The 13,726-nt window shown below is 42.6% G+C and overlaps 1 protein-coding gene across 1 annotated transcript in view; it reads left to right on the top strand.

Moving 5' to 3' along the window:
- The window catches only part of LOC131189562 (uncharacterized), a 50,597-nt gene that overhangs the window by 35,177 nt on the left and 1,694 nt on the right, over window positions 1-13,726 (top strand). The window contains 12 exon segments of the mRNA XM_058165735.1: window positions 1,734-2,245; window positions 3,232-3,346; window positions 3,474-3,556; window positions 4,161-4,287; window positions 5,016-6,178; window positions 8,118-8,185; window positions 9,898-10,034; window positions 10,492-10,609; window positions 11,287-11,791; window positions 12,058-12,172; window positions 12,299-12,381; window positions 13,043-13,169. Coding sequence (XP_058021718.1) covers window positions 1,734-2,245; window positions 3,232-3,346; window positions 3,474-3,556; window positions 4,161-4,287; window positions 5,016-6,178; window positions 8,118-8,185; window positions 9,898-10,034; window positions 10,492-10,609; window positions 11,287-11,791; window positions 12,058-12,172; window positions 12,299-12,381; window positions 13,043-13,169 — 3,153 coding nt within the window.

Raw genomic sequence — 13,726 nt, 5'->3', positions numbered from 1 at the left:
GGACCCGGGTACTTACGAGACCGCCTGCTGTTACCCTATGCCTCCCACCGACCCGTACGCTCTCACAGAGAAGGTCTCCTCAGGGTGCCGTCCGCCAAACAGTGTCGGCTGGCAGCCCCCAGGAGTAGGGCCTTCTCTGTTGGAGCATCAACGCTCTGGAATGAACTTCCCCCTGGCCTACGTCAAGTGCCTGATCTTCGGACCTTCCGTCGTGAGCTAAAAACATATTTATTTATTCAAGTGGGACTGGCGTAATGGTTTTTATAGTTTTAATCTTAAATTGGGGTTTTTATTGGGTTTTTTAAATTTTTTATAATTTTAAATTTAAACTTTTAATTATCAGCCTTTTGTAATTTGCTAGGTTTTAATTGTTGGTTTTAATTGTATATGTATTGTATTTTATCTTTGGCTGTACACCGCCCTGAGTCCTTCGGGAGAAGGGCGGTATAAAAATTTAATAAATAATAAAAATAAAAATAATTCTGGGGACCAATTCAAGAACATCTTGGCCAATCTTGGTAGTGGCAAATGCCATTGATAAAACATTTTGTAAAGATTCTCCTTATATGCAGCTGACATCGTTAGTTTGTAGTTTGTCTCCCATAATTTATCCCATTGATCTAATTGAATACTGTGTCCAAATTTTTTTGCCCAACTAATCATTGTTTCTTTCGCCATTTCTTCTTCCATTTTAAATTTTAACAAAAAATTGTATGTTCTAATAATCATTTTTCCCCTGTTCCTAATAGTATATTATCAAGTTCCAATTGTTCTCTATATATAACGTATTGTTCCTGATCTTTTTATATTTTGTTCTAATTTGCAGGTATGGCCACCAGTCATTTTTTATTCCCTGGTTTTTTAGATCCTGTACTGATTTTAAATTTCCAAGTTCATTTAATAATTCTGAATACCTTACTACGTATTTATGTCCAATACATTGGGGTAAATTATGGCCTCCATTGTTGATATCGAAACTGGGATTTTCATATAATGATTTTACCTTATATTATTCCAAATAGTTATCAAAGCATTTTGCACATATTTTAAATGTATTTATCCAATATTTTGATTCCTTGAGAGAAGTTGGGGCAGAGGATTGCTAGCAAACTTTCCCCAAACATAAATAAGTACATCTAATAAGATCCCCCCTTCCCCCTTGCATTGGTTGATGACTTGTTAATTGTGGCTTGTGGACTTCACCCAAGGGTTTGGGCCAGAAAGTTCATGGGGTTCTGCTCCTCTGAGTTTTACTAGAAATTCAAATGCTGATTGAGCTCCTTCCAAATTGATTTAGATAGGCATTCACATGGTTGTTTTTGTGTACCTGGAGACATAATCTGGATTGTGCAAAGGGTTGTAGGCAGCAACAGAAATGATTTGATATAAATAGTTAGGAAAAGAAACCCAAAACAAATTTTAAATGTATTTATCCAATATATTGATTCCTTGATAGAAATTGAGGCAGAGGATTGTTAGCAAACTTTCCCCAAACATAAACAAGTATATCTAATAAGATCCCCCCTTCCCCCCAAAAGAGAACCTTTGTAGAAATTGGTGGGTTCATAACAATTTTGTTTTTTGGTTGGTTTGTTTTGTTTATGGAGGAGGATGCTCAGTATTCAAATTTGCCACCCTATTGAACACTCTTGTGTTTTCCATTTCAGTTCTGTAAGCCGTAAATCTTTCCTGGTTCCTCTGGAGACCGAAATATCTTGTGAGGGAAGAGGGCTGAATGGCGTTAGGCAGTTTGGCCAGACCTCTTGTGATTAGGAAGACCTGGGGAGATCCATGGGTCCATTTTGGAGCTGGATTAGAGACCAGAGAGAAGATGGAGGGACAACACCCAGCAGATGCGGGATCTGGAAAAGGCCGTCCAGCTACTCAGCCTTGGAGCTGTGGGAAAAATGGGGCAAGTCCTGGGCAGAAGAGCCAAGAAGAGGAAGTCAGCAGTTTAGAGGTCCAATGGTGTGACTTTAGCAAAGTGCAATTCCAGGAGGGGAAGAGTCCCCGAGATGTTTGCACTCAGCTTCACCGCCTTTGCCGTCAGTGGCTGCAGCCAGAAAGACATACCAAGGCTGAGATGCTGGACCTGGTGCTCCTGGAGCAGTTCCTGGCTGTCCTTCCCCCAGAGATGGAGAAATGGGTGCGGGAGTGTGGAGCGGAGACCAGTTCCCAGGCGGTGGCCCTGGCTGAAGGCTTCTTGCTGACCCAGGAATCTGAGAAGATGCAAGCAGAGTTGCAGGTGTGAGAATGTAATCATGGCAGTTCTAAAGAGAATATTTCTGAATTTGTCAATGTCTCTCTGGCAGAATTTTCTGGGCTTATGAGCTGTTAAGATCAAAATGCAAAACAAAATGCACCGGTACCGTATCTGTGGCACCTTGCTCAATAGTAGTACCTGTGAGAGGGATCTTGGAGTCCTAGTGGATAACCATTTAGATATGAGCCAGCAGTGTGCAGCAGCTGCCAAAAAAGCCAACACAGTTCTGGGCTGCATAAACAGAGGGATAGAATCAAGATCACATGAAGTGTTAGTGCCACTTTATAATGCCTTGGTAAGGCCACACTTGGAATATTGCATCCAGTTTTGGTCGCCACGATGTAAAAAAGATGTTGAGACTCTAGAAAGAGTGCAGAGAAGAGCAACAAAGATGATTAGGGGACTGGAGGCTAAAACATGAAGAACGATTGCAGGAACTGGGTATGTCTAGTTTAATAAAAAGGACTAGGGGAGACATGATAGCAGTGTTCCAATATCTCAGGGGTTGCCACAAAGAAGAGGAAGTCGGGCTGTTCTCCAAAGCACCTGAGGGTAGAACAAGAAGCAATGGGTGGAAACTGATTAAAGAAAGAAGCAACTTAGAACTAAGGAGAAATTTCCTGATAGTTAGAACAATTAATAAGTGGAACGACTTGCCTGCAGAAGTTGTGAATGCTCCAACACTGGAAATTTTTAAGAAAATGTTGGATAACCATCTGACTGAGATGGTGTAGGGTTTCCTGCCTGGGCAGGGGGTTGGACTAGAAGGCCTCCAAGGTCCCTTCCAACTCTGTTGTTATGTTATGTTATGTTAAGATCTCTTGTTCTTCCAGAGGGTGAATTTGGGCCAATTTTTCTATTCTTGCTTTCAAGCTTAACCGATGGACATTGCTGTCTGCTGGGTTGAGTGTTCAATATTGATAATTCATTTCTATCTCTCTACTCTTCCTTTCTGTCTTGTCCACAAGTCCCTTCAAGCCATCACCGAGTATCCCCAGGGTTGGAAACACTCATCAAAATCCTCTCAGGAGCTTCTATTGAGCGAGAGTTTCCAGGAAGGTCAAAGTCAGGACATCACAACAGGTAACAGAAGCTCTTTCCATGGGTTATGAAGTTTGGACATCCATCCATCTGATTGTTTTGTTCATCTTGAGTGGAATCTCTCTCTCTCTTTTTTAACAGTCTGCTTCTACCATTTTCTCTCTCACAGATAATAGAAAGCTGTCCTTACTATTTTTAGAACAACCTTCTATTTGTGAGAAAACTGAAAGACTGGCTGAACTTCTACCTCAGGTAAGAGGAGAAATATTGGAAAGGTCCACAAAACCTGGAATGGTTTCATTTTCTGTATAATATTCAATGAGTAATATTGCTGTTTCCATGCAACACAAATTATAGATCAGATCATTGAAAATTCACACTTGGCATAACCTGCCTGTCTTTTCTGATAAGCTTTCTCCACCCTCTTGGTTCAGGCTCAGATTTCATTGACCAGAAGTTGCTTTGACCAGAGATCTTCCTCTTGTCTCCCAGGGTCATTCTCCACTACCATTACAAGGTCTATCAACACTTCCAACACAGTTGGATTTCCCCTGTATTTCCTCCTTACCACTCTAGGAAAAATTGGAGCCAGCGATAAGTAGTCGGTTTAATACCCAACTATCAATCGACCAAGAAAACTATTTTAATTGGTTTCACCGAAAGGCATCACGATGCTCCCAGTGTGATGAAATGTGTTTAGATTGTGCCATCAGCCAAAAGCGGTGTGATCCCATTCTGAATTCTGCAGAAGATGCCCATTTTGTTCATAGGATCTCTCTGCTTGAATTGCTGAAAGAAAATTCTCACATTATTCTTGGGATTATCTGTTAATAGGGAAACTTGTTTCCTTGTTCAGGATTTTGTGTCTTTGGAGGAAGTGGCCGTGTATTTCTCTGAGGAGGAGTGGTCTCAGCTGGATCCTGCCCAAAAAGCTCTCCATGGGGAAGTCATGCTGGAGAATTCCAGGAATCTGGCTTATCTTGGTAAGAATCCTGTCTATGCTCAGAAACGTAGAGCAGGCATGGCTGGGTGGAGGGCTTACAAATTTTTCATTAAAAAGATTATTTTATTTATATCCTGCCTGTATTATTTTTTGCAAATAACTCAAGGCAATGGACCCAACCAGTACTCCCTCCTCCTATTTTCACCCTAACAACAACACTGTGACATGGGTTGGGCTGAAGAGAGACTCGCCCAAAGTCACCCAGCCAGCATTCATGCTTAAGACAGAACTAGAACTCAGAATCTCCCAGTTTCTAGCCTGGTGCTTTAACCAATCGACCAGACTGACTGAGATGTGCCCATTTGGTTCTGAGTTTGGCATCATTCTAAGTTGAGGGTGGGAAACTATTGCCATCCAGAATTTTTATTGACTGTCAACAATTCTGCTCTGCAGACAAGTGGAGATTTTTCATTGAAGTTGGGGAGCTGGTGGGTATGTTGCTGTCCCAGCATTATACAGTGTCCAAAGCCCTTTGGGGGTTTGTGGCCACATGGAATTGTCCCGGGTCCCCAAGGGGCTCACACACACTGGTGCTCAAAGGGTAGATCAGGCATTTGTCTTACTTTTGTTGGGATATCACCCAATTCTAACACATGAGAATTGTTGGGAGCCCACTTCGAAAAAACAAATATATTGATGATTCTTTTGCTAAATTTCAGATTTGAATATTCTCCTAGTTTGCTACATTTTACATTTTTCTCTTTCAAGGCTATAATGATCAAGTGAATAAGAATTGTAAGGAACAATGTCAACTGATCCATCAGAAAGAGAAAAACAGGAATTTTGCAGATCAGATGCAAACAAAGATTGATGAAACAAACGAATCACAAAATGAAATTAAAAAAAGCTTTCCTTCAGTCAATCGACTTAGCCATACAATCATTGATACAGGAGAAATACCATATAAAGGCATGGATTATCAAAAGAGCGTTAATGAATCAGAGAATCTAATTTCACATAAAGAGACACATTCAGAAGACAAACCATATATCTGCCTGGAATGCGGAAAGACCTTCTGTTATTATGACTCTCTTACAATCCATCAGAGGAATCATACAGGAGAAAGACCTTATAAATGCATGGAGTGTGGGAAGGCCTTTAATTGCAGAAGTAATCTTAATTCCCACAAGAGGATCCACACAGGAGAGAAGCCTTATACATGCATGGAGTGTGGAAAGGCCTTTAATTGTAGCAGTCGTCTTAATTCCCACAAGAGGATCCATACAGGAGAGATAGGATATCAATGCATGGAATGTGGAAAGAGCTTTACTTGTAACAGTCATCTTAATTCGCATAAAAGGATCCACACAGAAGAGAAACCATATCAATGTCTTGAATGTGGAAAGAGTTTTAAGTGGAATTGTGCTCTCACCACCCATAAAAGGATCCACACAGGAGAGAAGCCATACATATGTATGGAATGTGGAAAGGGCTTTAGGAAGAATTGTTATCTTACATCCCATAAAAGGATGCACACAGGAGAGAAGCCATATCAATGTATGGAGTGTGGAAAGAGTTTTACTTGTAACAGTAGTCTTAATTCCCACAAGAGGATCCACACAGGAGAGAAGCCATATCAATGTATAGAGTGTGGAAAGACTTTTACTTCTAACAGTAGTCTTAAAAACCACAAATTAATCCACACAGGAGAGAAGCCATATCAATGTGTGGAGTGTGGAAAGGGCTTTAGAAAGAGTTGTGATCTTACTTCCCATAAAAGGATCCATACCAGGGGAAAAAACCCTATGAATACATGGAGTGTGGAAACAGCTTTTCAAGAAGATACACTCTTACTTACCATAGAAAGATCCACAAATGGGAGAAGTATCAATACAGATGATACAATCTGTATCATCAATACAGATGAAAATAACTGAATTCAGATATACTGTGTGAGATGGGGACTAGAGATAACCAATAGGACTGAGAAATTATTTTTCAGTCTAAAAGCAGTCGTGTCACTGGTTTCTCCCCATAAACCTGAACACCTATATATTCTATGGAAGAAGGTTCAGAGGAAGAGCTCTGAAAAGGAGCCACAACTGTGGAATGTCCTATAAACAGACATGCAAAAGTTTTTCTCCAGTGAAGGTGCCAAATTCATAGTTCGAATTTGATAAATTTAACTTATCAATTTAATTCACAGGTTGTCAAGGTTACGTCCCTTTTCTCTCTCTTATGTCTTCCAGATTTCACATTTACTTGTAGATGTCACTGTTGCTCTGCTCCCCTCTTTCTTTCTCTTTTAACTGTATATCTCCAAGCAAGTTATAAAATGCTATGTTTATAAGAAAAACAAAGTTCATATAGTCATTTTTATATTAACCAATAGTTCCAAATTTAAAATTTAAGATATCCAGTCCGGATTTCTAATTTTACTTTTCAAGCAGATCCTTCCTCACAGTTTTTCTTCCACAGGTGGAAAAAAAATGCAATCCCACCTCCTCTTTAGAGTTACACTTTTCTCTGTTATTCCCCGGAAGGCTCTTATTTAATAAAACTTAAAAATCTAAGACTCCTGTATTAAAAGTGGCTTTACCGGTGGCTGCCCCAGCTTCGTAGCGGCTTGCAATGGCTGCCTTCCCAGCTGTCAGTTTAGGGAGCCTTCTCCGGCTCATTCAGGGAGTTTGTGGGCTCCCTGAGATTGATGGAGTGTGCTCCCCTTGTTCATCAACCCTACGAGATGATTTAGGTCTGATTAGGATTGACCAGCAGCTGGGATTTCCATGGTTCCATGGAAATCCCCGTGAGGCACATCATCTCGCCGCCACATCAGCCATGCTCCTAACTGAATAACTAGTTGTTAAATTAATAAGATGGTTGTTTAGAGAATCTGCCTTCTCCACTGATTTTATTTCTTAGAAGATCGCAAAAGGTTATGACATGACCCCAGGACACTGTAACTGTCATAAATATGAGTCAGTTGCTAAGCATCTGAATTTTGATCAGAAGACCATTTGGGATGATGCAGTGTTTGTAAGTGTGAAAAATAGTCATGAATCATTTTTTTCCAATGGCATTATGATTTTGAATGGTCACTGAATTAATGTCAGTTGAGGACTATCTGCATGGTATATGCTTGATATTTGCTTTGTCAGGCAAACCTTTAGGATGACAGCTGACTTTGTTGGACCCTAGGAATTTTCTGTTGCCTAGAAAGGGGGCAGCCTCATGTCCTAGCAGAGAGCATCAAGGAAGCCAACCATGGAATATATAATGAGAGGAAAGCAAGGAATAGCTAGTTTTGGGGGGAAAGGGTGGCTGTTTCTTGTCCTGGGAGAACCCCCAGGACAAGTTCCTAGGAGTTGCCTTAACCTTGCCTGAAAGGGACACCACCCCAGATCAATTAGGTGTCTTCATCCTCTTTGCATTCTGAAAGAGAAAACTCATGCTGCAGGTAACCCAATAGTTAGTTAGAAAAAATCAGAGCCCTCAGAGGAAGAGCCTGATGCATCCCACCCCTTTCATCCTGGAATCATCAAGCAGGCCATCCCTGGATGAGCTCACACCACCATTCTTCTGGTTAACAGCCAGACATGCTAACCCCTTGGGCCACAGAGACCCAACACAGGCCTCCCGCTAAGCTCCCTCAGCTGGCACTGGCTAGATAGCAATGCAATAAGGTATACTAGTTAGAAGACCCAGGGTGTTCTCTCCATCTATCAGATGTGAAAATAAATCTTGGGCATAAATATTTCTGACCTTGAGGCAGAATCTCAACAGCCGTGCCACTGATGTAGGGGCATCATGAATCTGGGACTTAGGTTGGAATCTTGGCTGGCAAACGCCTTTTAACTTTTGCGCTTCTAGGATGACCAGACCAAGTTTTCATCCCAGATTTTGGTTTTGGAAGGTGAAAAGGAGCTACACTACGAAAAGCAAAGAACAGCTATAGCACAGATATGAATATTCCGAGTGAGAGAGGCTGATGCCAAGCCATGTGCTCAATCTGTGGTGCAAGAGGTTAGGGCTGTTAACTAGAAGGATGGAGGTTTGAACCCACCCATGGATGGCCTGTTTCATGACATAATCCAGAAGTGAAGGTAATGGATTATTATTGTATGGAGGTTTTCAACTGAGGCCTTCAATTACCACACTTGTCAATTATTTTTGTCCTAGAACTGTGATGGCGAATCTATCGCATGCATGATAGAGGGGACACACAGCACCTTCTCTGATGGCATGTGAGTCGTCACCCCAGTTCAGCTCTGCCCTGCATACGTGTGCAGCTTCCACCAGCCAGCTATTTTTAGGGTCTCTGCCATGCATGCGCGGGAGGCGGTGTGTGTGCAGGGGGGAGTCACACAATCATGCGGGGAGTCACGTGTGCATATGTGGAGGGATGGAGTGTGTGGAGCCGCACGTGCATGCGCGGGGGGCAAGTGCAGGGCTCACACATTTCATTTTGGGGGTTTGAGCATGCACACGTGCATTTATGTGTGCACTTGCAGACTTTGGGCACTCAGACCGGGAAAGGTTAGCCATCACTGTCCTAGAATTTAAATATTACTTTCACCCTCTGGAATGTAAAACGGGGAAGAAGACCTATCACCTCGCGAGGATTTTATTGGCCACAGACCAGAATGTGACTTTTTCAAAGGAAACACCAGGGACTGATCCTGGTCTAGGCTATCATGCTTATCCAACTCTCCTTTGTGATATCTAAGGTTGGCCCCATTCCGCTGTTGGTGGACATTATTTTAGATCATTTATATATCCTAGCAAAGTTAATCTTGCTGGGTTACACAGTGCAAATGTTGCAGTGCGGACATTTAGTCAAAGAAAATCTCTCAAAAGTCAGGATTGAACCAACATTCTGAGAGTAAGTTAAACTGTGTCTCCCATCCTTCACTCTACCAGATGAGCTCTGGAAAGACAAAGCATAAAGAATAACATCTCATTAAGTCTTGTAATGCTGCAATTGCCAGACAGACTGCCTGCAAGCGATAAGGCCGTGCTGACCGAGAGGCGGTACATATCTGTTGTTTCTATAGTGTAGTGGTTATCACATTTGCCTTACATGTGAAAAGTTCAAAACAAAGGTTGATCCTCTCAGCATCCAAGCCATTCCTTCCGCAGGAAAAGGCTGCATCGCTATTAAAAGCAAGAACTCCATTTTGTTTTCTATTTAATTGGTGAGGGTATGAATGAGAGGCTGATTTCAAGCCACCAGTCAAGGAAGGCTGGTCATTCCAAGTGAACAGATAGTGAAAAATTAAAACCTGTCTGACTTTCAACTCCCAGAATTGTGAGTTTAAGGAAAGAGGGAGGGTTTCCCACCTTAAGCACAGGAGGACTTGGAAGGACAAGATCTCCTGAGATGCATCCAAAACAACTAAGGATCTGAGACTGATCTTCAAGAAAACGAACTTCAACAAAGATTTCTTCAATGTTCACAAATTACACACAGTTCCCAGACATTAAGAAGAGGAAGTTCTAAAACTGATAGATCAGTTCTAAAACGGTGCTAAAACTGATGACGGCCACCTATTTGGAAAGGTAAGATTTATAGAGAGACACTTTCCTTCCAATCCCATTCCCATCATCCCTGGCCCCCATGGAACCTGCTCCGATCTTCTGCACCTTACAGGATCCCCTGGCATAGCTCACAGAGTCCACCAGAGGTCACCCTCGTCAGCACTTGGAAGGGATGGGCAGGCCCCCACTTCCAGAGGGAACTGAGCATGCGCCTGGCTCTTTCGAGCATTGAAAACTTTCCGGAAAAGGGTGGGGGCGTGACTGCTTTTTCTACGGCGTCCAATTCTGCTTCCTCTCGCTGTGAATCTTCGGTTGAGCCAGGAGGCTGAGAGGCTGTAAGGAATTCTCTTCCGGGGGAGATCCAGGCGTGAGTGGGGGGGGGTCTTTTCTCTCAGGCTGCAGGCGAGCCTGGAGCATGCAAAGCTTCATCAAGTTCCAAGTCGCGGAAAGGGCGAGGAGGGGGGGAGCTCGAGGTCCCATATTCCCCTGCCACCCCGTGGGAGAAAGGGACACGCAGGGCAGCTCCGCACCTGCCGGGTTTTCTCCAGGAAGAAAATCAGGGTCGCCAGAAAGTGTGGATCCATTTACCCTCCGTTCCCTCCGGCAAACCTCTGCATTCGGGGCGAGGGAGAGGTTGCCTTTCCAAAACACACAGAATGTCTTGATTCCTGCACAATTTCCTGCAAATTAATTGGCCCTTTTTCAGAACGGGTTTCCCTCGCCTCCCCTTTCCTGGGCCGAGAGAAGCGACCGGCCAAAGTTCCTCCGATTGTCTTTGTATGCAAGGCTGCAATTCCGTGTGTAAAGAGTCGAGTGCAAGGCGTGTAAGGACTGGAACTCAGTTTCCTCCTTTCCTGCCTTTCCCCACCATCTCTTTGGTGTCTCTGCCGGCAGGCAAATAAAGAACGTGCTACAAGAAGGGTTTGCATTGGATGGTGGCTTGTTAATTGTGGCTTTGGACTTCACCCAAGGGTTTGAGCTAGAAAGATCATGGGGTTCTGCTCCCCTGAGTTTTACTAGAAATTCAAATGTTGAGTGAGCTCCTTCCAAATCGATTTAGATAGGCACTCACTTTTTTTTTTTTTTTTGGTGACTGGAGACATAATCTGGATTGTGCAAAGGGTTGTAGGCAGCAACAGAAACGATTTGATATAAATAATTAGGAAAAGAAACCCAAAACAAATTTTAAATGTATTTATCCAATATATTGATTCCTTGATAGAAATTGAGACAGAGGATTGTTAGCAAACTTTCCCCAAACATAAACAAGTATATCTAATAAGATACCCCCTTCCTCCCCAAATAAAACCTTTGCAGAAATTGGTGGGTTCATAACAATTTTGTTTGTTTGTTTGTTTGTTTATGGAGGAGGATGCTCAATATTCAGATTTGCCACCCTTTTGAACATCCTTGTGTTTTGCATTTCAGTTCTGTAAGCCGTAAATCTTTCCTGGTTCCTCTGGAGACCCAAATATCTTGTGAGGGAAGAGGGCTGAATGGCTTTAGGAAATTTAGCCAGACCTCTTACGATTAGGAAGACCTGGGGAGATGCATGGGTCCATTTTGGAACTGGATTAGAGACCAGAGAGAAGATGGAGGGACAATGCCCAGCAGATGCAAGATCTGGAAAAGGCCGTCGAGCTGCTCAGCCTTGGAGCTATGGGAAGAATGGGGCAAGTCCTGGGCAGAAGAGCCAAGAAGAGGAAGCCAACAGTTCAGAGGTCCAATGCTGTGACTTCAGAAAAGGAAAATTCCAGGAGGGGAAGAGTCCCCGAGATGTTTGCAGTCAACTTCACCGCCTTTGCCGTCAATGGCTGCAGCCGGAAAGACACACCAAGGCTGAGATGCTGGACTTGGTGCTCCTGGAGCAGTTCCTGGCTGTCCTTCCCCTAGAGATGGAGAAATGGGTGCGGGAGTGTGGAGCAGAGACCAGTTCCCAGGCGGTGGCCCTGGCCGAAGGCTTCTTGCTGACCCAGGAGTCTGAGAAGATGCAAGCAGAGTTGCAGGTGTGAGAATGTAATCATGGCAGTTCTAAAGAGAATATTTCTGAATTTATCAATGTCTCTCTGGCAGAATTTTCTGGGCTTATGAGCTGTTAAGATCTCTTGTTCTCTTGTTCTTCCAGAGGGTGAATTTGGGCCAATTTTTCTATTCTTGCTTTCAAGCTTAACCGATGGACATTGGTGTCTGCTGGGTTGAGTGTTCAATATTGATTATTCATTTCTATCTCTCTACTTTTCCTTTCTTTCTTGTGCCACATCTTATCCACAAGTCCTTGCAAACTGTCACCGAGTATCCCCAGGGGTGGAAACATTCATCAAAATCCTCTCAGGAGCTTCTATTGAGCGAGAGTTTCCATGAAGGTCAAAGTCAGGACATCACAACAGGTAACAGAAGCTCTTTCCATGGGATATGACATTTGGACATCTATCCGATTGTTTTGTTCATCTTGAGTGGAATCTGTCTTTCTATTTTTTAAACAGTCTGCTTCTACCATTTTTTATCTCTCACAGATAATAGAAAGCTGTCCTTACTATTTTTAGAACAACCTTCTCTTTGTGATAGAACTAAAACAGTGGCTGAACTTCTACCTCAGGTAAGAGGAGAAATATTGGAAAGGTTGACGAAACTTTGAATTGTTTCATTTTATTATGTATAATATTCAATGAGTAATTTTGCTGTTTCTAAGGAAGATAAATTTTAAATCAGATCATTGAAAATTCACACCCGGCTTAACCTACCTGACCCTTCGGATAAGGTTTCTCCACCCTCCTGCCTCAGGCTCAGATTTCATTGACCAGATGCTGTCTTGACTGGAGATCTCCCTTCTGTCCCCAGGGTCATTCTCATTACAAAAACTTCAAACACTTCCATGAAGGTGTGGAGTAGGGGAAAGAGTTGATCCCTCAGTGGATAAAGCAGTCCACTGGCAAAATATCAGATGGATTTCCCTTGTATTTCCTTCTGTTCACTCTAGGAAGAATTGGACCCAGTGATAAGTAGTTGGTTTAATATCCAAGTATCAATCAACCAAGAAAACTATTTTAATTGGTTTCACTGAAAGGCATCACAATCCTCCCAGTGTGATCAAATGTGCTTCAGTGGTACCATCAGCCAAAAGCGGTTTGATCCCATTCTGAATTCTGCAGAAAATGCCCATTTTGTTCATAGGATCTCTCTGCTTGAATTGGTGAAAGAAAAATCTCACATTATTCTTGGGATTATCTGTTAATAGGCAAACTTGTTTCTTTGTTCAGGGTGTTATGTCTTTTGAGGAAGTGGCTGTGCATTTCTCTGAGGAGGAGTGGTCTCAGCTGGATCCTGCCCAAAAAGCTCTCCATGGGGAAGTCATGCTGGAGAATTCCAGGAATCTGGCTTATCTGGGTAAGAACCTCTGTCTGTGCTGAGAAACGTAGAGAAGGCATGGGTGGGTTGAGGGCTTACCAATTTTTTGATAAAAAGAATCACTTTTTATTTATGTCCTGCCTTTAGTATTTTTTGCAAATAACTCAAGGCAGTGGACAATAACCTGTACTCCTTCCTCTCCCTATTCTTCCTCAACAACAGCACTATGATATGGGTTGGGGTGAGAGAGTCCCAAAGTCACTCAGCCAGCATTCATGTTTAAGGCAGAACTAGTACAGGTAGTCCTTGTGTTACGACTACAATTGTGCCCAAAATTAATGTTGCTAAGCAAGAAATTTGCTAAGCATGTTTTGCCCCATTTTATGACCTTTCTTACCACAGTTGTTAAGTGAATCACTGTAGTTAAGTTAGTAACATGGTTGTTAAATTAATCTGGCTTCTCCATTGACTTTGATTGTCAGAAGGTCATAAAAGGGGATCACACGACCCTGGGACACTGCAACCATCATAAATATGAACCAGTTGTCAAGCATCTGAATCGGGTGAAATCCAGCAGGTTCTGACAGTTCTGGAGA

Source organism: Ahaetulla prasina, chromosome 2, assembly GCF_028640845.1.
Source record: "Ahaetulla prasina isolate Xishuangbanna chromosome 2, ASM2864084v1, whole genome shotgun sequence".
Taxonomy (NCBI): domain Eukaryota; kingdom Metazoa; phylum Chordata; class Lepidosauria; order Squamata; family Colubridae; genus Ahaetulla; species Ahaetulla prasina.
The sequence above is the reverse complement of the archived record's forward strand: the minus strand, read 5'-3'. Positions and strand labels throughout refer to the sequence as shown.